At 38.9% G+C, this 25,156-nt stretch overlaps 1 protein-coding gene across 1 annotated transcript in view; it reads right to left on the bottom strand.

The window, feature by feature from the left end:
• LOC139686633 (sterol O-acyltransferase 1) overlaps positions 1–24,804 on the bottom strand; it is a 29,338-nt gene extending 4,534 nt beyond the window's left edge. Inside the window, exons 1-9 of the mRNA XM_071583671.1 lie at positions 24,588–24,804; positions 24,230–24,306; positions 24,039–24,157; positions 23,739–23,909; positions 23,499–23,647; positions 3,854–3,993; positions 3,303–3,475; positions 1,773–2,046; positions 108–363 (exon numbers count right to left, since the gene is read on the bottom strand). Coding sequence (XP_071439772.1) covers positions 108–363; positions 1,773–2,046; positions 3,303–3,475; positions 3,854–3,993; positions 23,499–23,647; positions 23,739–23,909; positions 24,039–24,157; positions 24,230–24,306; positions 24,588–24,660 — 1,432 coding nt within the window. The 5' untranslated portion in view covers positions 24,661–24,804. The remainder of the gene's footprint in view (positions 1–107; positions 364–1,772; positions 2,047–3,302; positions 3,476–3,853; positions 3,994–23,498; positions 23,648–23,738; positions 23,910–24,038; positions 24,158–24,229; positions 24,307–24,587) is intronic.
• Between the last annotated feature and the right edge of the window lie 352 nt (positions 24,805–25,156).

The raw sequence follows: 25,156 nt of genomic DNA, 5'->3' as shown, positions 1-25,156 counted from the left end.
TTTAATTAATAATAATGATAATAATATTTTTTTTGAGCAATAAGTAGTACAGGGTTTGTTCGATCAGCGTTCACGGTAAGGGACAAAGTATGTGAAAGCACGCTCACCTCCGAACCCACCAAACACAATTAAGAGGACAGGATAGAACGAACGCAGGCAAAATGTTATAATGTACTCGTGGAACAGGGCTGAGACACCAAAAACCATCAACTGTGGAATAACACGGTTCTTGGATACTCTTCCTCCGCCTATATGTGAGAGCATCTCGGTCACATCTTTGTAGACATACGTGTAGAGCCAGTCATGCACCACGACATTCCACGTTCTGTAATACGTCGCAAACGTCGAAGATGTCCACCAATCCTGGAATGAGAAGCACATGGAATGAATGCCTTCAGCTCAATACGACAGGATACCAACACCACTGCATTGCTCGAGTGTTCACTAATAGTGCTATGGAGAAAATAAAAGTAATAGCAATGAATAAGAGCATTGTCCATTCAGCTCCAATATATCAACCACTAATCAATAATGGATATCTCTTATTGCTGTTAAGGACTCCTGCTGATTAGAAAGAGGATTTGGATGGTCCCTGAATGCAATTATACATCAACATGGACTTCTACAGGGTTCGTCCGGAAAATAAGTGTCCTGACTACTGATTTTTTCCCGCCGCTCCAGGCACGCCCAGCACCGCTCTGACGGGCTGCGATTGGAGGGGGGTATGTTGGCAAGCAACGCTGAAAAAGGCAGTCGGCTCTGAGCTGTGGTGTAGTGAGGAGCTCTGTTAACGCAAACCTCCACGCTCGACCCACGTCACGGAACGCGATGCCGAAGTTTTTGGAGCAGCGTTATTCCATCAAATTTGCGGTAAAGCTTGGGAAATAGTCTACCGAAACTGGCGGTATGATTAACCAGGCTTACGGGGAGTCAGCCATGTCCAGAAACATGATCTTTCGGTGGCACAAGATGTTCGTGGAGGGCAGAGAAGAGGTCGACGACGAGTCTTCGAGAGGTTCCCGATGATGCCTTCGCGGGAGCGTTCCAGGAATGGGAACGCCGCTGGAACAAGTGTATCGACTCACAAGGGTCCTATTTTGAGGAATATTAGCTTAAGATATGTAAAAGTGTAATACATTTTTTTTCCTGAGCTCAGTACACTTATTTTCCAGACGAATCCTGTAAGTCACCTGAACAGAGAAAATAAACACCTTTCGTTTTAGGCAGACTTTCTTCAGCACTCCACACCTTCTCACTTATTCCATGCCATTCAAACGACCTATTCTAAGCTGCAGTTCACTCAGTTTGCAGTACATTCTCCTAGTATGAGGGTGATTCGAAAAGTAAGGTCTCCTATTTTTTTTTCATTAAAAATCAAAATTATTCTCAACTTTGTGTACATCGCAGCAAAGGTTGAGCATTCAGCCCATCATTTTCACCACGCCTCATTTATATATAGCAGCATTTTGTAAAAAAATATTGATGTGATAAACTAGGTACAACTTTCCTCCATAGCACAAGCTCCCTATTATTCATGGAACCTAGTAGTTCTCACAGCACTTCAATCCTCAGGTGCTTATCGAGGAAGTTTAATCGGGGTCAAGTGCACTGAAACTACCCTTGGCGACACATTTCCTATAGTATAAGGGAGAGGGTGCAGGATTCTTAGTTTGAAATTAAATTACACAAATTGCTCCAAGGGAGTTTGCCACTAAGCGAATTCAGTCTCCATTGAAATAAAAAAGAAGATGAAAAATATGGTATTAACATACCTTATAAAACATGCGATCGGAAAACTGCAACATTTCAGCAAAGGCATTCATCCAAGAGTGCAGGAGCAAATAGAATCCACAAAGGAAGATTAGCATGGCAGGCATCATGGATTTGAACACATTCACTATCAGAGTTCCCACTTTCAGTGGCTCAAGACCGAAATTCTTGTAATACGGCATGAGGAAATGACTGAACACAAAACTTGAATAAAATATAGTCTCTGCCACTTCAACGAAATACCACGCAACCAATCTCCAACGGATCACCTTTGTGCTGCAAAGAAGATAGCAAGCCTAAATAAATTACAATCCAATATTCACAAAATGAATACATAATTTCACTTTCAAAGGACAAAGAAAAAGAGAGTAATCTGGTAAAAAGAGTATGATAAATTGTTTCCCAGGCATTGCAATTCCTAACTACTAGATGGTGGCTGTACTCACTGTCACTTGCTTTATGTCTCACAATTAACTATTCAAATTTGACATATTTTAAAATTACAGTCAACTGCAACATTTGCTTTTTCATTCACGAGATGATAGTACAGTACTTCTCCCTCTGTAATGCCATTATAATACTCTGGGCCAACTTCAATTACACCTAATGATAAGAATTAAAATTTTTATACATAAAAATGGCAACATAGAGCATTTTGCCAACTTTCCACTGAAGGGCAAAGGGTGGATCTGAGGGGGACATGCCTGTCTCGCTGATTGCTAGCTAAAAGGGCATGCTTGGCCCCTACTAGTGTGCTTATGCTGACATTTTGGTGTGCCAGCAGTAGACTGAATCAACTATTTAAATATAGGAAGTATTGACTCAAGTATTAACAATTTCATATAATTAAAACTTCATACGACATCTTAGAGACCCAACTCTTTTTTCTAGGGTATAAAAGGAACACCTTTTGAGATAACTGTTTGCCTTGACTAGGAAATGAGGTTCTACAATTTATGGCCCTAATACTAGTTTAAACAATTTTCTGAACAATATCAAGTCGGTATCCTTATAACTACCATTTGTCAAATGAATAATTTTCCAAACTATCATTTAACCACGCCATTGATAATATCCTGAGAAAAATTATCCTATTTTTATACATTATATGAATATTTATAGCACACAATAATCATCAAAACCTAATAAACATTATGCATGGCAGTTGGTCAGTTACATATATACAACACTACAGCGGAATGAACAATCCTTTTTCATATAAAAACTTATAAAATTATTTCTTCATCATATTCAAATAAGTTGGCCCTCTCCAATTCATGAAATACAAACAAGGTATAAAATGTTCCAGAGACAAAGTGGAAACACAATTATGTGGCATATGATGTGATCTAGGGGTGTTGTTGGGTGATTACACATTTTTAGAATCACGGATAAAAATTTCACTCAAAATCAATCAAATGACCACCAGGTAATACCACTACAGTCATTTTTATTGCCTATATAAAAAGAAAAGTTTTAGTAGCCCGAAATTAGAAGATATGTACTAATGTTTCACAATTTAAGTTTATTACCGTGGATAGGAGTCCCTGTAAATAAGAGTTGGAGCAAAGAGGAAATACAGGAACTTTGAGAATCCTGGACAAACTGTACGATCCTTGACATCATCACTGTCCCCACATTTATTTTCAATCGCCCTTGGGACGTTACTTCTGATGAAAGCATGGCTCTTCATCAACAGCCGAACCTTAAAAATCAAATTGCATACAGAAGTGATACATTGCACCTTTTCAAAATACTCGCAAGAACTTACAGAGAGGAAAGCTAAAAACTTATGGATAAAAAGTTCTAGAACCTAAACGGCATATTACTATTACATTTATCTACAACTATGTTTCAAAGCAAGCACATGTTCATGACCACAAAATACAAACAAGAAAATTCAGAAAGCACACTTTCAGGATAAGATAATGAGCTTTAAGAAATTGTCGCGTGACGTGTGCTGTGAAATGGGTGTGGCCACAATGTGTGGTCATGAACGTTTTAATGAATGCACTACTCAAAACAAGAAACACTATAAAATTAAAAGAAAAGGGCTCGACCGGCACCAGAGTTAGTGAAATACCTGTTCCATAAGTATTATTGCAGAGGATGCAGGTGGAATATCTCTGGCCATCAACATAGTGCATGGAACGTAGAGGAAAGCTACCATATAGACAACCAGAGCCAAGAGGCAACCATAATCCCACAGCTTAAGAGTGTGCTCTTGATTGAGGGGATGAAACATCGGAGGCAGCATGCAAAAATAAGCACACACACACACACAAACACACACAAGCCAAGTTAAAAAAAAATGAACAATTAAAACATTGAAAATAATTAATTATTTGAACACAGGTTGCTTTAGCTAAGTGCAACCTGCATGTTTGACATACATCCCTGTAACAGAAGAATGAAAGGAGAGCAGAATTTAACACAATTCAATTATTTTAGGGACAGCCAAAATAACATTGCACTTCACCAGGCTACATAATGTGCATTCCAACTTTCTATTTTGTTCGGATGGATGCTTTTGTTACTGGATATAACTTAAATTTACCTTCCATCGGGTAACAGAAGGGCTGACATGAAGAGAGAGAAAAAATGGACCTTTCAAGTTCTTGGAAAAACAATAGCGTCAACTGGCATTTGATACACTCTCGTTCCGACTTATTCCCACTGTCACAAGGTTTCACGACTTATTCTACAGGGACCCTCGGGCATTTTGCCCAAAAGTTCCCAGGCAAACAAGTTATTGCTCCTCAGATGCAGTCTGTGGTGGGTATTCCCATAGGAGATTTGTGGCATTAGATTTTTGCAGGAATGAATTAGAAATTTTTCAAAATATTGGCAAATCAACAGGACAGTGGGGAAAAATAAAATAAATCTATCTTTTAAAGGTTTGGCTTCACTCCAAGGCCACATGCTGTGTGAAGCTTTCAGATTTACCGTGGTAAAGAATTTTTAGAGCAAAATTTGGTAATCACCACACATTTACTTGATTGACATATTTTACGTACGTGTATGAGAGAAGGATTTGGTGTAGTCTGTACGACAATTAACAATGAATGCATAATCACTGTAGAATCTTTGATGACTGAAATGGGTCCTCCCTCCTTCAAATTACAATTATAACTGGGATCAACTGATTGAATTTATTCAAAATTTGATTGTTTTCTTACAGTACACCAGTGAATAAGATCTAAATCCAAGTGAACTGCCGTGATGGCGTTTATATGCATAGATAAAGCAGTTTTTAATGAAAATCAACACATTAGGGACAAGCATACCACTCCTCCCCACTATCAGTTGATATCTATTGATAATGTTAAAAGAATTAATATGCTGTCCAATCAAAGGACAGTGAACTTTAGTGTTCTTCATGTGGTGCCATTGCAAGGACCCGAGCAATGTTGACCAGAGGGTACCCATGCACCAAATGTTTTTGTCAATTACCTGATGTCTATATCAAGATTGTTTCCCACTGTCCACTGTTTGAAAATGCATTACATACATTAATATATTTCAGCAGCAAATTTGAAGTTCTCAACTCCTAATCTAACCCCTTAAATTACTTTCCAATTCTGGAAGGAGGATGAGAGTTGTTTTTCTAGTAATCAATACACAGTCAAGCAGAATGTGATTTTTCAATTGGTCTGTTCTGTGAGAAGTGACCATAACCAGATTAAAAATTACCAATTAACATATCAGAATACGTGCAATTAACATTTTATTGAGTGCAGTAACTGCATTTCTCAAATTTCATTGCATCTTTTAAAATTCTCTGAAAATTCAAAAAAGAAAAGAATATTCTGTGTTATAAAAATCAGGGAAAAATATTTAAGGTTATATGGCAATGAGGAAAGATTTTGAGTGCATTTTAAGACCTTCCTCCCACAGGAGTTCACAGGAACTCAGACAGCTGATGAAATATGATGTCAGCACAAAAATTGAGTGTGCCGTTAATTCATGAAATCGCAAGCATATAATTACTTTCTATTGCACCGATATATAATTACCAGGGATTACTTCACCTTGTAAAACACTCAACATGGAAATTATCTTGGCAAATGGATTAACCTGGTGTAAAGGACTTGATTCGACTCGTTTAACTCTGGTGAGTGAAATGCTGTGTCTTTAAGAATGCCTACTGAGGATAATTCATATTATGGCATTGCTATTGGCGATGATGGCATATCCATCATTTACGGCAACCAAGAAAGAAAGCATCCACCACCTTAATAATTTGTGTAGTATCATTAAATGAACATGCACTTTACTGCAATATGGATATAAAAATATGTAAGAGAGTTCGTCTAACAAGTGATAGTTGCCTATGTGCACTCAGAAAATCCATCAAAACACTCTAAATGAGTTCCTGAATGTTGTGCACATGGGAAAATACATGCACTTGTCAAGAAGTCCTACAAATGCTATTCCATATCGTGGCAATTCACTCGTAGAAAATTTAAACTGGTGATTTATGAAAGAGTATTCTAATTTTTGTGCAGTTCCCAACTGACAGGGAGTAAATGCAAACCTCTTCTATTCAAGAAAACAGCCTTCTCAAATATTCAATTGTTTCAGGCTCAACTTTGTGGAAGTTCATGTTCATTAAATAAAGAACACAATGCATATTTCCACTGTTCTTCATTTACGTACAACTAGTTTAAATGCTAAAGCATCATCATCATGTAGTAGACATCACAGCCTGAGTAGTCCTGCTTTTGTTCCACTGCCATTTAAATAAAACATTTAGGTCCTCCATTATGTTATCAGATATTCAGCATTCCTCAAAACTGACAATTATCAATACAATTAAATTCAAAATATTGATGTAGTGCATTTACAGGTAAGCAAGTCTTCACCATGCATTTACAAGTATGTATCTAATAAATGTAAATGACCTTCATGTACCATTACATATTGCTGCAGCATTGCTAGGAAAGTCCAGACCTTGGCTAAAGGGGTGTGGGAACAGGAAGCAGTGCTGGAGCTATTTTGTTTATAATGCTCTTACCGTATTTTGAATTATACCACCTTGAGTTGACTACATAGTAGTCCTTTAATATACCTGTGCTTTGTGACTGCAAACAATGTCCATTTATGATTATGAGGGTCAAAAGAAACTTAACCTTTCCACAGTAAAGATTTAATATTTCACGACCATGGTTTCGATGCTGCACTTCATCATCAGGTAACAACATACATCAACATTTTTCCAACTCATATATAGTCTGGCTCCAAGAGGGGAATAAGGGAGAGCTATGCATTGGAAGGTTACAGGCTCAAATTTGTGAAAGTTTATATTAATTGAGTGATCATTAAATGAAGAACACAATGTAACCCTCCACCGTTCTTAGAAATAGCGGCGGGGGAAAAAAAACAAACACATTGTGCTCTATATTTAAATAGGGGGGGGGTTGTCTACAATGGTTTGACCTTTATTAAGGGATGGTCGATGATCATCACTGCCTTGGTGGGGGTAGGGTTGGGGCGGAAAGATATATTGGAGACTTGGAAGAATTTTAGGATAGGGGAACGGGAGAGGTATAATGTTTCATAGACCACCTTCAAACCTGTCAGAATGAAGGGATTGCCAAATTTCCAACTCCTCCAAAGCATTCAACCTGCGTCCTTTCATTTCGGTGTATTATTTTTTGGGTACCAGATCTTCCTGGGAAACAATAACCGGCACAGGGAAAGGAACTGGCCCCTTTACCCTAATAATGTGTGAATTTCACACGCCGTATAGGGCTTAGTACTGGGTGAACTCTAGCGTCACCTACCAAACTGACCATAGGGTTGATTAGTGTTTTTATACACATATTTAGAAGTCATACAGAATTTTACTATTTTAGCGATTCGTAACTTCTCATCTCTGAGTCATGGCCCTGGACTTACATCACATACAGGGTTCGTCCGGAAAATAAGTGTACTGAGCTCAGGAAAAAAAATTTATTACACTTTTACATATCTTAAGCTAATATTCCTCAAAATAGGACCCTTGTGAGTCGATACACTTGTTCCAGCGGCGTTCCCATTCCTGGAACGCTCCCGCGAAGGCATCATCGGGAACCTCTCGAAGACTCGTCGTCGACCTCTTCTCTGCCCTCCACGAACATCTTGTGCCACCGAAAGATCATGTTTCTGGACATGGCTGACTCCCCATAAGCCTGGTTAATCATACCGCCAGTTTCGGTAGACGATTTCCCAAGCTTTACCGCAAATTTGATGGAATAACGCTGCTCCAAAAACTTCGGCATCGCGTTCCGTGACGTGGGTCGAAGCGTGGAGGTTCGCGTTAACAGAGCTCCTCACTACACCACAGCTCAGAGCCGACTGCCTTTTTCAGCGTCGCTTGCCAACATACCCCCCTCCAATCGCAGCCCGTCAGAGCGGTGCTGGGCGCGCCTGGAGCGGCACGCCCAGCCCAGGAGTCAGTACACTTATTTTCCGGACGAACCCTGTATGTCTCCGCCAACTCTAAATTAGGGCTTAACCATCATTCTGAGAATGGGTAATGTTGCTCCATACATATTACTACCTGTACATGGAATATCTGCATTGAAAAATGAACTTTTTTTCCATATTGTGAGGCTTTCAAAAAGTAATATAAAATATACCAACCAAATGCAATGAAGCTTGATTTCATGGGACATTTAATTGGCCAAGAAGATACGAGACCATACGACAGCAAGGAAAACTGGGAGTGGAAGCCCAAAAATATTAGATATCCCACATAACCTTTACACGATTTTCCTTTCTAGGCGAAACTCGGCCAAGGGCCCAGGATATGGCCAACATTGTACGAACTATCATTGCGCACTGTTTTACCACTGCATTTAAGCATTCAAATTCTTCTTATAGAAAATAATGTGAGCTGGGATCTCCAAGCGACAATAAATCCACATTTCTTAACATGCGGCTCATTGTTGAACTAGGGTACATTTTGACAAGAATGTTTGCTGATTTGTAAAACATGACGAAAACTCAATGGAAGCAGAATTAGCACATCTGAAACAGCACATTCTAGAATCCTCATTTGACTGCTCTAAGATGTGGGATAAAGTGAAACAAACTCTTAGAGTAGGACAAAATGACACAAACTTCTGTTTCACTCAGAAATTAGATCTATGGGGGGGCAACAGAGTGGTTGAACTGCATAAGGGGAACATACCAATTACATACATTACTTGTACTCGTATATGTACATAGTAACATGATCATGTTACCAATTTTTGAAAGGTTGAGGAAGGACCCTGAACAGTTACATACAGACTATAATTTGATTTTCCTACATTAATTTCCCACTCACCTCTTCATAATTTATAACCTAACTCACACGGCCCAAATTGCCAAAATGAACTTGTCTTTCACTCACATTCTCCTCCATAGACTCCAACATTGAACTACCACTCAATGCACCCCACCACAACAATTTCTCATCGTAGAAGGGTTTTGGATCAGCCTTCACAAGGATCATGTTATGTGTCCTTCAACAGCCTTCTCCCTGCTTCCATGTCTTCCGCAAAGTCTGCCCTCTTCCTTCCGCTTACCAAACACTGCCCTTTCTATCATGAACTTCACATTCCTCTCCAAATATCTCCTCTGACAACCATTTCTGCCTTTTACGTCATCAATTCTTCTCCATACCTACATCTCGAAAACCTCCAATCTATGTTTATCCTACTGCTTTTATCATTCTTCTCAATATCCGTATTCCAAAAAAACATCAATTAACATTCCTCCGGTTTCAAAGACCAAGTTTTGGAACAATACAACAATACGGCATACATTAATTATTACTTCACATACTTCTTAATTACAAAAGAAATGTGAAGTGATGGCTTTAAACCTATATCCCTCTTGGAAATGTTCAAGATACTTCCACTCAAATTTTTAGAAAAATATCAAATTTTCATGGAAACCAATGCTAACTGCTACAGTTTCCTACGAAATTCCACAGAAAAGCTGAGAAAACTTCATAGAAATTATTCTCTGAAAAATTCTTTTTTTCCTCTATAATTTGCTCAGGTTGTGCTGGGCCCATTTGCTTCCAAAATAAGTTACTTGTTCTCCAGCTTTTGATTTCGATCATATTACTTTAAAATCAACCATTATTTTAATTAACCTTCCGGTATCTTTTAATTCTCTAATGGAAAAGCAGCTCGTCACTTTTTTTCTGGAACTTCGAGAACTCGAAAAAAGCAGGAGTGAGTCCTTCAACGTCGGATGCACTCCTGCACAGATGTCAAAACATCGCCTTTGATGGACACGATAAGGACTGATGGGAAGAGGAAATAAGAGCTTTGTCAGCGGACACATCGTCCGCTTATCACCCCGAAGGTGGGCGCTTAAAGACATCCCCTGAACAGAAAGTATGCGTCGTCGACGGGTGTCTCGCCTCACGCTCGTCGACAACTCAGCCTCGTGGATCACAACTACTCTTTTCGGTCGAGCCGCCTCGTTACTGTTACGTCACAGACTCTGAAGCATCATTGTAGTGGGTGTCGACAGCCGAGGGGAGGGGAGCGGGTTTCCCTAAAGATAGAAACCGTTTCTATTTGAATGCATTACGACATCGACTACATGAAATGGCATCAGGGGTTATTCCGTAAAAATCGTCGATTCAATTTCTGTATCCCAACGACGCCGTAACGCATTGGCATCGCTTATATGGCATCAACGAGCGCATTGCTGTCGTCGTCTTTTGTCTTTATCGCCATAAAAACTTTAAAATTGAAAATGGCACGAGAATACATGGAGTTGATGCGGCTGATTTCGATCCATTTGCAACACATGTCAAAATGAGAAGCAGCAATAATTCAAAAGAGAAAACTAAGAGATCAATCGAATGGTTTCGAAGAACACGACGAAGATTTAGCAACGCTTCTCGACTATTTTATGTGTCCCTCCATACATTATTACAATGCGTATCTATTCACTTACGTCAGCAATCTGAGGCGTCTATTTCACAGATCCGCGACTATTCATAATTGCGTCCAAGTAAATATCTAAATATTCCATTATTGCATGATAATCTGCAACATTGGATTTGGACAAACAAGGGGAAAGATTATAAATATTTGACGAAATTATATTGACGCGGGATAGAAGTCAAAATTCATTATTGCTAGGTAAATTTAATAAAATAGCAGTTTGACCCTGCAGTAGTAACACTTTAAACACAATTATGGCAACATTGGCTGGTTGCATAAGTACAGACCTAACCATGAAGATATAGGCGGAAGTATTCATAAATTTAAAAAATATTCCAATCTAAAGAAATTAGCACATCATATTTTTGCCAATTATTGCATATCTTAATTCTTGCCAAATCACCGAAAATTCTGTTTTAAGCGGGCAAAGAGTAGTTTCAGAGATTAAAGCAGAAGGTGGTTTAAGGTTGTGAAAGGCGTGATTGACCACATCGTGATGATTGCTTTCGTTCGGGTACACCAACGCTTAGTGATCCAGCATCATCGCCGCATTTCTTTTATTTGAAATTGAGGAGGGCCGGGGTGGTAACATGTTCTCCTATTTGTCAAGTAACTAATACAGTCGCTCATTTCCAATGAGATATTCCGACAGGAGGAATACAAACAGGCGGTAGAGGAAATCATGGAGGATGGCATGGGGCTTAGTACTATCGAAGAAAAATGGGAAATGATCAAGAAAGGGTTGTCTAAAGCCGCAAAAGACACTATTGGAACCGTTAACGCTAAAAGGACTAGGAAACCATGGATCACGGATGAGATGATTACAAAGATGGATGAGCGGCGAAAATGGAAGAATATAAATACAGAATTAGGCAAAATGAAGTACAAAGAATTGAACAATAAATTGAGGCGGGCAACAAATAAGGCAAAAGACGCATGGTGGAAGACGCAGTGCGATGATATGGAAAGTCTGCAGAGGAAGGGTGAAATCGGTGCGCTGTACAGCAAAGTTAAATCGTTATCGGGAAGTAAGAAAGGAAGAGCTATGCTAACAGTTAGAGATAAGGCGGGTAAGGTAATAGTTGACGCAGGAAAGATCCAAGAGAGATGGAAGGAGTATATAGAAGAACTGTATAGTAAAGAACTCAGACCTACAAAGTTAGACATTGAAAAAGAAAATGACGTAGAGGAAGACAGCTTAGGTCCAGGCATACTAGACAATGAGATAGAAAGGGCATTAAGGGAGATGAAACTAAAAAAGGCCGTGGGGGTAGATAACATTCCCGTTGAACTTTTAAAATGCTTAGGGAAATGTGGGAGGAAGAGGCTATATGGGCTGATCCGTAGCATTTATGAGGAGGGAATCTGGCCGGAAGACTTTGTGAGAGCAGTTTTAGTTCCGATTCCGAAAAAGGTAAAGGCCACGTCATGTGAGGACTATAGGACAATTAGTTTGATATCCCACGCAGCTAAAGTTGTTCTCAGGATCATAAACAAAAGGATAGAGAGTAGGGCAAATGATTACTTAGGGGATGATCAGTTTGGGTTTAGGAAGGGGAGAGGTACGCGTGATGCCATTGCAGTAATGAGATTATTAATCGAGAGGAATATAGAACACAACCAGGAGGTATTTGCCTGTTTCGTAGATTTCGAAAAAGCGTTTGATAGAGTGAATTGGGAAAAACTAATGAGTATTCTGCAGAAAATAGGAATAGATTGGAGGGAAAGGAGGCTAATCCGCAAACTGTACATGTCTCAGACTGCTCAGGTGCGGGTGGGAAACGGGGAGTCAGGATGGGCAGTGATAGGAAGGGGTGTAAGGCAGGGTTGCCCATTATCACCGTTGCTGTTCAACCTGTATGCAGAGGAAATGATCAAAGAGGCATGGGAAGAACTCGAGGTAGGAATGAAAGTGGGCGGGGGATTCGTAAAATCAGTTAGGTTTGCTGATGACCAAGCTTTAGTTTGTCAGTCAGCCAAGGGGCTGCAAGCATTGCTGAGTGAATTGGAAATTCAGTGCGACAGGTATGGGATGAGAATCAATATTAATAAAACAAAGGTTATGCGATTTTCTAGAAAGAAAAAGGGCAAGCTTAACATTAAAATAGGAGGGCAAAAACTAGAGCAGGTAGAACAGTTTACGTATCTCGGTAGTGTTTTGGACCAACACGGTCAAAGTAGTAGGGACGTAAGGAGAAGAATTGCGCTAGGCAAAGAGGCTTTCACAAGGAGGAGGGAGTTGATGACGGGGACTTTGAGTAAGGATGTTAAGAAAAGACTCGTAAAAACTTTGATATGGAGCGTAGCTATGTACGGCGCGGAAACGTGGTCATTGAAGCAGGAGGATAGACGTAGATTGGAGGCTTTTGAAATGTGGGTGTGGAGAAGAATGGAGAAGGTGAAATGGACAGAGAAGAAAACAAATGAGGAAGTACTTGGTATGGTGGGCGAAGAGAGGGGTTTGTTGGGAGAAATCCTATGGAGGCAGGAAAAGTGGATGAAGGGGGTGATGACCGGCAGTGGGATGTTGAAGACTGTGATGGAGGGTAGAATGTTGGGCAAAAGAGGAAAGGGAAGGAACAGGATAGGGATGTTGGACGGGATGAAGGGAGGAAGAAAGTACGCGGAGATGAAGAGGGACCTGATATAGAGTAGGATGATGGATTTTGTGTTTTGTTAGGAGTAATAAAATATTTGTTTGGTAGTTGTGTCCATCCAAAAACCTACCTTAACCGGTAGATTACCTTAAAAAAAAAAAAATTCCGACAGGACGACTTCTTAAATAAAGTCGGTAAGTCCTAAAGACGGTACCAGCAAAGACGTGAGGGCATGCGAGAATACGTGCACATGCGCGGAACGAACTTGTACATTACACACACGGCATCCCGAAGCAGACCGACGAAGATACATACATGGTGACCTACTGGCCACACGTCATTTTAACCTACTTATCACATTTCTTCAAGTGCACTCGGTTGACAGTTTCAACCGAGTGCAGGGAATTATGATTTTTTGCGAGCTGGACTACAGAGATCGATTACAAAACTTCTTTTGCCTGCGTTTCTGATAACGGGATAGACACACTATCCACTAAATACATAACAAACTATTATCTTCCATCGTGACAAATATTTCTGCTGTCTTATCTCAATGCTTAACCGAAATCAAAACATTACGCGATAACACCAGCAAACATAACGTAGATCGCACGAACGAAATGAAACATATAATCCTACACTCATTAATTTTTCACCAGATTTTCCCCCATCTTAGACGGTAGAAACCCACTCGATCCTTCCACCCTAAATAACAAAATCTGTCGAATTAGACAGAGAATAAAATATTTCACTCTCATAATACGGAGCCGAGGTCTACTCTTCAGGGCTGCATGAATTTTTTAAAAATATTTCCAATACAGATTTCAGCATGCAGGTCAAATAGTGGGTCTCTTAAGTCTTATTTGCCAAATTATTTAGCTTTGAATGAAGTGAGGGTCTATTTATTTATATGGGGTGAGTAAAAACCTGGGTCAATGCTAGCAATAGTTCATTCAACACGAATCAGACAGCATTGGACGGAAAATTTTACGAGGGATTCAATATTAATAAGGAGACGATCCTCGTTAAAAATTAAAAAAAACGTAACGTCAATGGAACATTATCTATATTGGTAGTTGATTGCCCAAGTTTAAAAAACAAAGTCGCAGAATATCATCTCCTAATTCAAAGCACAGGCGCCGATATAATTATTGAGACAGAAAGGTGGCTATCCATTGATATTGTTGACGGTGAAATTTTCCCCAAATCCTTTTCCATTTGCAGATATGACAGAACAAATAGAATCAGGGGCGTTGTCTTTACTTCAGTTTAAAATACTTGCGTCAGCAGGGCTGAGGTAATTCCGGGTAATGGTTTGGAAAGCGTTCGGTGCTCAATTAGAAGTCCTCAATCCAAAAAAAATTATGTATGCGCATTTTACAGACCTCCAGTCGAAAGAGAAAATTCAATACTTGAATTAGATCAGCAAATCAAAGGTGTCTTATCCCAACACAATGATCAAGACGTTATAATCGGCGGAGATTTCAATGGCCCATCTATTGACTGGAGGACATATAGTTTAAAAACGGGAGGTAAAGATAAAGATATACATCGAATCACTATTGAATTCTCTCACGTGGAACTCATTAAATCAACTTGTCACTTCACAAACTAGGGGCGATAATTTCGTTGATTTGTTAGCAACGAATATTCCCGAAAAAGTCTTAACTATAGAAACTATAAAAGAAAATTAGTGACAACAGGACAGTAAATAATAAGTTGTCGCTACATGGCGTAAGAAATAAGAAGCCAAACAGAAAATTTTAATTGTTTAAAGAGAGGGACTGCGATGGCCTAAAGTGCGTGCTACAGAATCAATTTGCAAGTTTTAAGAAAGATAGTAATCACCGAAATACTGCGGATGCGTGGAATCACTTCCTTGTGATCACGTGCTCAGCAGTCAACAAGTTCATTCCCAGCAAATTTATTAAAGATAACACGGATGGCACAACGCGGATGTTGGAAGGGCATTGCGACGTCAAAGGCAATGTCACGCCAAGATGATATTTGATATATTAGTACCCTACAAGCCAGCGCTAGGGTGTGTGTGGCAGGGGGTGAATACACACCAGAATAACTTTTACCCGAACATGACCCTACCGCGGTCGGACAATGTTACTATGATCCCTTATCGTTCGTGGAAAAAATGGCATCTTAAATCTATCTGCTCTATACTTAATCTCTATAATTTCATTGACATTATCTCTCCTGCCGTGGCACGATGGGAGTAATAATACATTTTCAACATCATTTCTTGCACTCTCCTTCACAAAAGATATAACTAATTTCCTCCACCGTTTGAATTCTCTCTCCTCCTCCTCCGACCTCTTTATGGCCACCATCGACGCTGCTTCCCTCTAGTGCACATTCCCCCATTCCCCACGCAGACGGAAGGCTCTCTCATCCTCCGACTCTATCTCCCCCAACGCCCTTCGACCGAATCTCTCTTCAAACTATTTATTTTCATTCGTACAAAAATAATGAGATCTCTTATGACTGCATCATGTCTAGGGCAAATGCCCAGAGGGAATTACGGAAACCGTTAAGCGAATTAAAAAAGAAAATATTTGCGAAAAATTTGAAAGAATTCGATAACATTTTGCCCATAAGTCAGAGAGGTTCAGAGAAATAGGTCTACAGTTAATTCACACAAAAATGATAAAGGCGAAAGAGTAACCAGCAGTTTGGAAAACGCTAACTTAACTAATGCGAAAAAAGTCGCAAGTAGATCTCATGGCTCCCTGAGATTGAAAACGGCTAACGAAACACCAACATTCAAAAATGGAGACAGGGAGGAACCGAGTAAATACAGACTTATTTCCCTCACTTCCATTTCATACAAGGTTATGGAACATATAGTGTCGCTAGTTCGATCGTGAGACAACCTCAATAGTCAGGTGTCAATAAATTAGCCCGGTTTCCGAAAGGGTTTATCCTGCGAGACACAACTTGCGCTTTTTGTTCATGATATTCTAACTTCGGGAGAGAGCATTGTTCCAGTGAACGGGATTTTAATAGATTTTAAGAAAGCATTCGACAAATTACCTCGTGGTAAATCACTCACAAAGCTAGAAGCATATGGCATAGGTAAGAATATCCGGGGTTGGATTAAAGACTTTTTGAATGATCGGGTTCAAAGAGTAGTGATAGATGGAGCCAGGTCCAATGCAGTAGTAGTAACTTAAGGTGTTCCCTAGGGAAGAGTAATCGGACGTCTTTTATTCCTACTTCACGTTAACGACAATGACTCCGTAGTCATTAGTAAGATAGATGTTAGGATGTTTTTTCTCATGGCTGTGTTGTCATCTAGAATGGCGACCACGACTACAGCGTTCATATGACCTGTACGTGAATTACTTAATGAGCAACAAATAGCAAAAAGTTAACCTTTACAAACATTTTGCAAGCTAGATTTATTAAACATTGAGGTCGCTCATCAAAAATGAGTTCCAAAAAATTCAAGATCAAGAATAAAAACAGACAAACAATTCAATATTCAATATTTGCATGAGACCACGATATACTTTTGCACTGAAACTTCACTTCCATGTTGACGAAAAAGTCAAGACTAGGTAAAATTGCCAAGGTTGTGTTGGCCTCCTCCATGATTTCCTGGAATGTCAAATGCTAGTTCATACATTTTTTTACTTTAATATTTTTTTTTTACCCTCCAAGCCACCGCTGGGGTTGGTGGCAGGGGGTGATTACACACCACATTAATTTTTACCCAAAATACTTTCCCTTCCAAGTGCATTACAACAATATTCTGCGTTCCACGTCATTCGACAATGTTCTTCTATAATCCCTTCTCGCTTGTGGGAAAAGCGACATCTTAAATCTACCTGTTCATTCACTTAAAATCTGTAATATTATTTACATTATCTCTTACTGTAGTACGATGTGGCTAATATTTCATTTTCAACATCACGGCTAAAGAGACATCTTCCTAAGGTGTGCAAGGGCTTTAATCTGTAATTTAACCTTTGCTCCGTGAGTGATTGTGGTAGCAGTGTTCAGGGGAGGCGACCGACCGACAGCTGAGGTCATTTGCACCATTAGGGATGGACTGGAAAGGATGAAGGGTGGAGAGAAACCCGGCGTCGGCATTAGCGAAAGGCACCAAGGGGTCCGCAGCTTAATGTCCCATCCGACGGACGGGGTACTCGAGTGCCCTCCACAAAGGACCTCAAGTGGGGATCAGGATACCTCTGAAAAATATTCGACCCCGCTTGGATTCGAACCTGGACCCTCTGGATGGGAAGCCACTACGATAGCCACCGCACCATCCCACTCGATCCCCCTCTCGAAAAGAAAGAGTAGCCTACACTGATAAAATTACGAGCTGATTTAAAGAAGCAAAGGAGCTTCCAATGAGAAATAACATTCTCCTGGAAGATTCTTAAGTCCATGGACACAGGTATAGTAAAGAAACTGAACAATATGAGGGCGTTTCTGGAAATGGAAAGAGTGGAGATCATTACATCTTGTAATACATTTTTGCATAAAATGCATGGCCTACAAAATTCAGTGAATTCAAACAATTCCAAGAGACTTATATTTTATAAGCAAAAGAAAACAAATGAAGAATAACTACATATGTGGGGGAGGAGAGATAGTTTTTGAGAGAAATCCAAAGGAGACAAGAAATGTAAATGCAGAGCATTCTGATTGGGGATAGACTGTTGAAATCTGTGGTAGAGAGAGATAACATTAGGGAAGTGAGGAAGGGGCAGGAATAGGATGGGTATGAGGGATGGAGTGAATGAATGATAAATCATCATTCACAAATAATAAATAAATCATTAGCTTAACCTGAATTTACAATTGCTTTAGCAAAGGAAGTCTTCTTCATGAACTTATTTGGGCAACGAGACTGATTTCAACAATTGTGAAACTATGCCAACATTAATTAATTAAATTGAATTAAAATTTAATTAATGATTAGAGTGGCAGAGGAACATGCCACTCTACATTACGTTATGCTCACCTAGAAACAAAGACTGACTTCATGTAGCTTGCCCCACTCAACATACACCATAACTACCTAATTTTTTTACTATGGTAGTAGAATAATGAATTGCAATTATATTGCAGGGAATCTTAGTCAAGCAAATGATTGAGAGATGAATTAATCAATGCATACTGGCCACCAACTTTCTGGACCACCATCTGCCAATAGATCGGGGGTCGCGCACAAGTTTTGTACATGACCACATTCATCTGTATGAAGGCTGGTTTGAAAGGCAAGGGTAGACCTCACCTTGCGCAAACCTCTATGGCATATGAAATTACAGCAGTTGTCATCACCAGGCTACATAAGGTTTCCCAGATGGACCTGGTCCTCAGAAAATCACAGAGTTTAGGTTTAGCAAGGGACATCACCCAGATTTCAACCGAAGACCCTCCTCTTAGGGCCCAAATGTTCTCCCCAATCATTTACCATAACATTAAACTCCAATATGTCCAAAATCTATAAATATTTTCTCAGTTGATCTATTTATTCTCCTCAATTCACATTCTTTTTATGTAACTTTTGAAAATTCAGCACTATTTTTGGAGGAAGATTATTTCAGGGCATGAGTTTTATGTGGTCATTCAGAAAGTAAGCGATTAAAGGATGAATAATTTCAAGTTGGGAGTTAAACAACATGCACTCATCAGATCCTCAAAATGTTCACGCTACAAGCCATTGATAGCCATGCCACCGATGCTTACTCAGGTTGGGGGTTCAGCACAATGGCTGAATCACTGTCATAAAGAGAGAATGGAGCAAAAGGAAAGGGGAAGTCTGGCATCTCATTGGGACGAAGGAAGAAAGGGCAAAGCCAGGAAACTAAAGTGAAAAGCTCAATTCCCGATTACGACTCATACTTCATACGAGAGAAGTACTCGTGCATTGGCTAGGTATATCTGGATAAACGAAATGGCATTTTAAGTTTTTTTAAAATTTGATTTTTCTGCCTATCTGGTCGAATGGAAAAAAATGTCTTCAACATAATGTAATGCCACCTATCACAGTTCATCCTTCAAATTATGAGCAAATAAAATTAATATTTCTTGGTTTAGCATTTACGTTTTGAGAAAATAACATAATATAACAGTATGGATTTAATACTTACTATGATAAATAACAAAGGATGGCAGAAGGAAAGGATTCTGCACTTGAGAAAAAACAGCTTCTAATGTCAATAGGCTCCAGGAACGAGCCAAACATACTTAAGGAACCCCTCAGAGTTGAACCAGAAAAATATTACTGTTTCATTTATTTAAGTATAGCAATGCAAAAGTGTAACAATGCAAACAGAATAGATATTTGATGAGATGATTCAGAAAAAAGAACAATTTATCTAAAGTGTCAGAAATCCATCCAAAGCCAACAAAATGAAAGAATTCCACTAAGTTGAACTAGAAAAAATATCTTTTGCCAAGAGCTTCAGCAACATTGGCAATCTCAGAATAATCAAAGGGCAATGCAAGGTTGAATTCTGTTCGATTGTGGACGCATTATTATCTGTCCCAACTTCAACCAACAACTTCACCTTCCTCCCTTATTTTGACAGATAAAAATCATGTTTTCCAAACTGTTCTTCAGGAATGCAAACATTAAAAGATAACCACCTTATTTGTCTTAAATATCTGATTTTATCTCAAATATGGCAGCTGCTTGATTAGAAAGCGGCTATTCTGTCCGGATGACTCAAAGATTCCTCTAAATTTAAACTCTTAACAAGGAAATGTCGGAAGAGGTCACATTATATTTTAGGTCAGCAACTATTTAGAGAGAAAGTCATCTAATAAAATCCTAATAAATACAAAAGACTATAAAGCCTAGCTGTCAATCAAAGACACAATTTCTTTTTTCTTTCGAAATAGTGACTTTGATTGACAGCTAGGCTTTATAGTCTTTTGTATTTATTAGGATTTTATTAGATGACTGCAAGTTGGCAACAAAGGATTTAATCTTTGAGGCGATACGTTCTTTCGCACCGGAGACATCTTTCCGAAGGGCCAAGTCTGAATCCACAGCTAGATTTTTTAAATCAAGAATCGAAACGGGAATATTCGGACAATATTTCAGCCCTTTGTTCAATAAACTAAGTTCTACAGGTTTGAGTTTATGTTTGGATGTTATACAGATGAAGTCATTCACCATAATTCTAGGCACTGCTTCTCTCAAAAATTATCAGCTTTCCACGCCATGGTACACAGAGCATGTTCTATCCCCATGTCTAAAGAGAACACTCTGAAAGAACTCAGCTTCATAAAACAGACTGCGGTGAACAATGGGTATAGAGAAGGGTTAATTGATAAACTTTACAACAAGAAACTATCCCGTTTAGCTAAGCTAGCCTTGTATAGTTCTCCCACATCTGCAGAAAACCAGCCACAGTGGCGGAGATTTCCTTTTCTTGGCCCCTTGTCATTAAAAGTACAAAGAATCCTCCCAAAAGAAATGGTGAGACCGGCCTCCTACAATAAATCTAAATTAATCAACCTGTTATGCCACACGAAGGACCAAGTTTAACCTATACACAAGAGTGGGGTGTACAAACTCCTCTGCAAAGACTGTAACCGGATTTACATAGGCCAGACGGGAAGGAGATTTGAAACGAGAATAAAGGAGAACCAAGGATGCTTTAGAAAAACATCTCCACGTCACTCTTCGCCAAGCATCGGAGAGACTGTGGTCACGGCAGCGATTTCATCCCCGAAATCCTGCACTTTGAGAAGAAAGGCCACCGCCTCGATGTACTGGAGCAGTTAGAAATACTTCAGCACATGGATTACGGAGGAGAGGTTTTGACCAACGAATTTCTTTAACCTTCGCGTTCCCTGTGATTGTATTTTCCTCGCCCATCTGCCAATTAAACTGACACCAAGGAAAGCCTTTTCAACAATGAATTAACTCCCCCCAACCTGCTACTTCATCACCTAATTACCCAGTGCCATTCGCAATACCCATTCCCCCACTCCTCTGCCAACTAATCGACGCCAAGAAAATTTATTTTATTTTTTTTCAACAATATTTGCATAATTTTTTTTCTCTCTCAACAATTTATTTTTCGACAATGTATATTTCTGTTATTTTATAGTTTCAACGATGTATTAATTCCCTCTCCCAGCCTGCTAATTTTTCAATGTTACCATTCCCCCTCCGCCCCCTCTTCCTACCTCAACCAATCCTTGCTTTCCTCCCTCCCTCCTCTTCCACTCCGTCCAGAACTATATATACTGTGTTTGACTTGTATTTTTACCTGATGATGTTATACCATAACGAAACCTAGGTCGTAATAAAAAAGTGGTTTATGTGGAAAGGCGAAGTATTTTAAATTTAATTTCAATATTCTTTAACATATAAATTTATTTTAAAGACATGGCATTAAGTGAGCATCCATTTTCCACCAACAAAACATTCAATCCACGAAAGTAAACTCCACAGACTTCCAATATATTTCTTTAAGAAATTGACCAAGTCTAGTATAAAAGCATAATATCAATATCAATCAATCTTTAAAATTTGTAAAATGACGCTCCATAAAACCAAGCTTAGGTGGCCAGGGCATGCATGCTAGGATTTTATGTTAAGAGGAATAATATCTAGAATCTATTTTGACGGCAGAGACACTTCCTCTTTACTCATTCTTTGAATGCAACTTATTGTTACAAATTCAACCAATTCAATACGCTGGCATATAATTTAGGGCCAAACCCGAGTGGCTAAAGGGTCAAGAGAATGTTGGAATTCCTCATAAGGATGACTTCCTCATCAAATAATGAAAAATCTGCATCTCAACTTCCATTCTCTTTACCATTTCTCTCAAATAAATAGTAAATTCTTGATTATCTCCTCATGGATAACCAAAACACACAGAAAATTGGTCCTGATATGAACGCATACATACAGAAAGTCTCCAGAAAAATGGGAAGTACTTTTTAAAAATTTTTTCCACCATTTTCCAAAGCTGCAATTGTAAATTTACAAGAACACAGACCTAACATTGAGTGAATGGCAGGACATATTTTCCTGAGGAAGTTACACTTATCCAGTGGCCAGGGAAAAACAGATGACTGATGAAGGAAGGACTCATTCCTGGAGAAGGACTGACCGCATGGAACTACCAGTCTTTATGGATAAAAGAGTGATACTATGATCAATAATGCACCAGCAAGCAAGCAGGAAAACCACCATGGCCCAGACAAATCAGATCAAGGTCACCAACGTACCTTTTTGTTTACAAAGAACTAACAACTGGAAAAGTAGTGTACTGTGCAACAGTGTACGAAATATAAAGTTATCGATATCATCTGGGAGGGAGAGAGAGGTGTCAAGGGGGAGTTTTGTTTATTCCTAAAGAACAACTAAGGATAACATAGTTTGCAATAAATTAGAGTCATATTTACCTTTGCCATCAGAATGGCAGACCACTGAACTTATTTTAAACAAGGTGGTACAATTAAACAGACACCTTCCACCACTTAAACCAGCACACCTTCCCATAGGGACATCAAATTCCAGTACCATAAAAAAAATCTTGATGAGAATAAAATCCAAAGCCCTAAACTTGACAACATATAAGAAATCAGCAATAGTGGCCACTAATTCTCCACGCTACAAAACGTGAAAACACCAGATTGAGAGGTAATCAGTTTAGGTGTCAGTGTCTAAAATCCCAATGTGCCTCCTACTTTTTAGTGAGCTGATAAATTGACTATAATAAAATATTTACCAATTGATATTGTGATACAATTTTTGATTAACACAAAGACTAATAAATCTTCATAATGCCACATACAGGGCTATCATGAATGTTAGAGAATCATCATTCAATGCCACTCCTTCATTTAGTCTGCAGAACTTAAACTTAACCTTACTACAGAGCAGATTTGTTCATGATAAAGTTCAGGAGAAACTAAAAATAATTTCTGCAGGGAGAAATCATGGGCACCATGTGTTTTTAAAGAAACCAAAGGCATGCTATTATTTTTAATTAAAGCTCCCGATAACCGCTTTCTTAGCAGCAATGATTCTCCCAAAAAAATAATTTCATCATAAAAATCGTGCTTACATCATTTGGTGATGCTTGTAAGGAATTGAGTAAACCCTTATGCTATGTGGATATATATTACTCATGAAGACTTCGCGAGAACTGAATACCATGGTTAGAGATGTTATTGAATTAGTAAGGCTTACTGCTTTTGGAGAACTGGATCCTGGTATTGGCCCAGAAACTGAAACAACTGTAGAGCATTAGCGTGCCACTCATCATTCCCAACCAAAACACCACGACAGTCGGCAGCTCATTGAAATTCCATAAAATGAGGTCCAAACCGAAGTCGAACCTGTTAGTTTTAAAAGAAAATGTCAAAAAATAGAATTGGGAACGTTATGCAATGAAAATTCATCAAATCTGAATAGTTGGTGGGCACTCACTTTCCATACTCGACCAGGTCACACACGATAGCATTTAGGAAGAGAAGTATAAGGATTGACATAAAAATATGGTAAATGGTTTTGATGTGTTTAATTTCAAATAGGTCCGTCAATAGAGAATTTCGCGGCAGAAATTGCTTTTCTGGTAATGCTCCCGTTTTTTTTGCCATACTGAAAAAAGCAATTTCAATGATAAATATTTCAATAGTAGAATTCAGTAGCAGAGAAGAGCACTCTACATTCCACCAAGGTCAGTTGAGAAAATTATAAACAAGAGGAAGAAATACATGAAAAACTTACGTTCTATTTCTATATTTTGCAGATTCATCAATACCACCACTGTTTTTGGGAGATTCATCTCTATGAATGAGCTCATTAAATCTGTCCATCATTTGTTCCATAATTAAATCATGGGATTTCTGAGAGAAAATGCTTGAATTACTTGAAATACTGAATTGCTAATGTATTAATATAAAATAAATTCAACAAACCCTCATTTCAAATGTCATCTCCTGGAGTATTTGCTGTTTCGAGTCCATATGATCGCTTTCGTGAGTGGTGGTTCCCCCTGAAAGAGAATAAACACCATAAATGTTTTGCAATTATGATAATAAAAATGGTTATAAACGTGGGCTACATATATAAATGCCGCACAACTGCAGGCACCCGCAAAACATGAAGTGTGCACGTCTTAGAAAAAAACAAATTTTAATTCTACTCGGGCAAAGACGAAAATGCAATTAATTATTTCTGCCACTCACTCAGAGCAGATCGCGGTTCAGGTCATTTGAATAAATACACCATAATAAAAGAGTTACACTAACCAAAGTAACAAATATCTCTACTCACCTGAGTCACGTCCATGCTTATGGTTAGATGTGTCCGTTTGGCTACTATATTCGTCTCTATTATCCATTGTCATTCAATTTTATAATTAGGCACCCGAAAGGAATATCTTTCAGTTTAGAATTATAATCTCACTCCCTTCATTCGTCAACCATTACGGAAGTCCAACAAAATGAATGATCATCTGGACCCAAACGGCTTTATCACCCCCTTCGGCACGTTCCGGCAATGTTGGGCAATGTTATCTTCATTATGGGGATCATGAGTTCAAGTTTCTGCCACTGGACGCTGCTCTCCACTCTTTCTTTTCGGCGGACCTTTTGAATAGCATAATTTTAATGACCGACAAGTTTCAGAAATGGTATCGGATTTTTAGTATTGATTTATGGATTTACAGTCTAATTTTATAAGCGAAGAAATTTTGTACAGCACGTATGCATGAATTACACATATGTATATCCAGTATAGATCAGTAGCGAAAAGGAATTTCTTCTTCTTCCGAACTGCTTTCAAACGAGCAGACAAAACGGGGCAAGGAGTAATGCATGATGATTCTCAGTGACCCGCTCCTC

The sequence above is a fragment of the Hetaerina americana genome, unplaced genomic scaffold (genome assembly GCF_022747635.1).
Source record: "Hetaerina americana unplaced genomic scaffold, ioHetAmer1.1.p SCAF_144, whole genome shotgun sequence".
NCBI classification, from domain to species: domain Eukaryota; kingdom Metazoa; phylum Arthropoda; class Insecta; order Odonata; family Calopterygidae; genus Hetaerina; species Hetaerina americana.
This window is presented reverse-complemented; position numbering and strand designations above follow the sequence as displayed.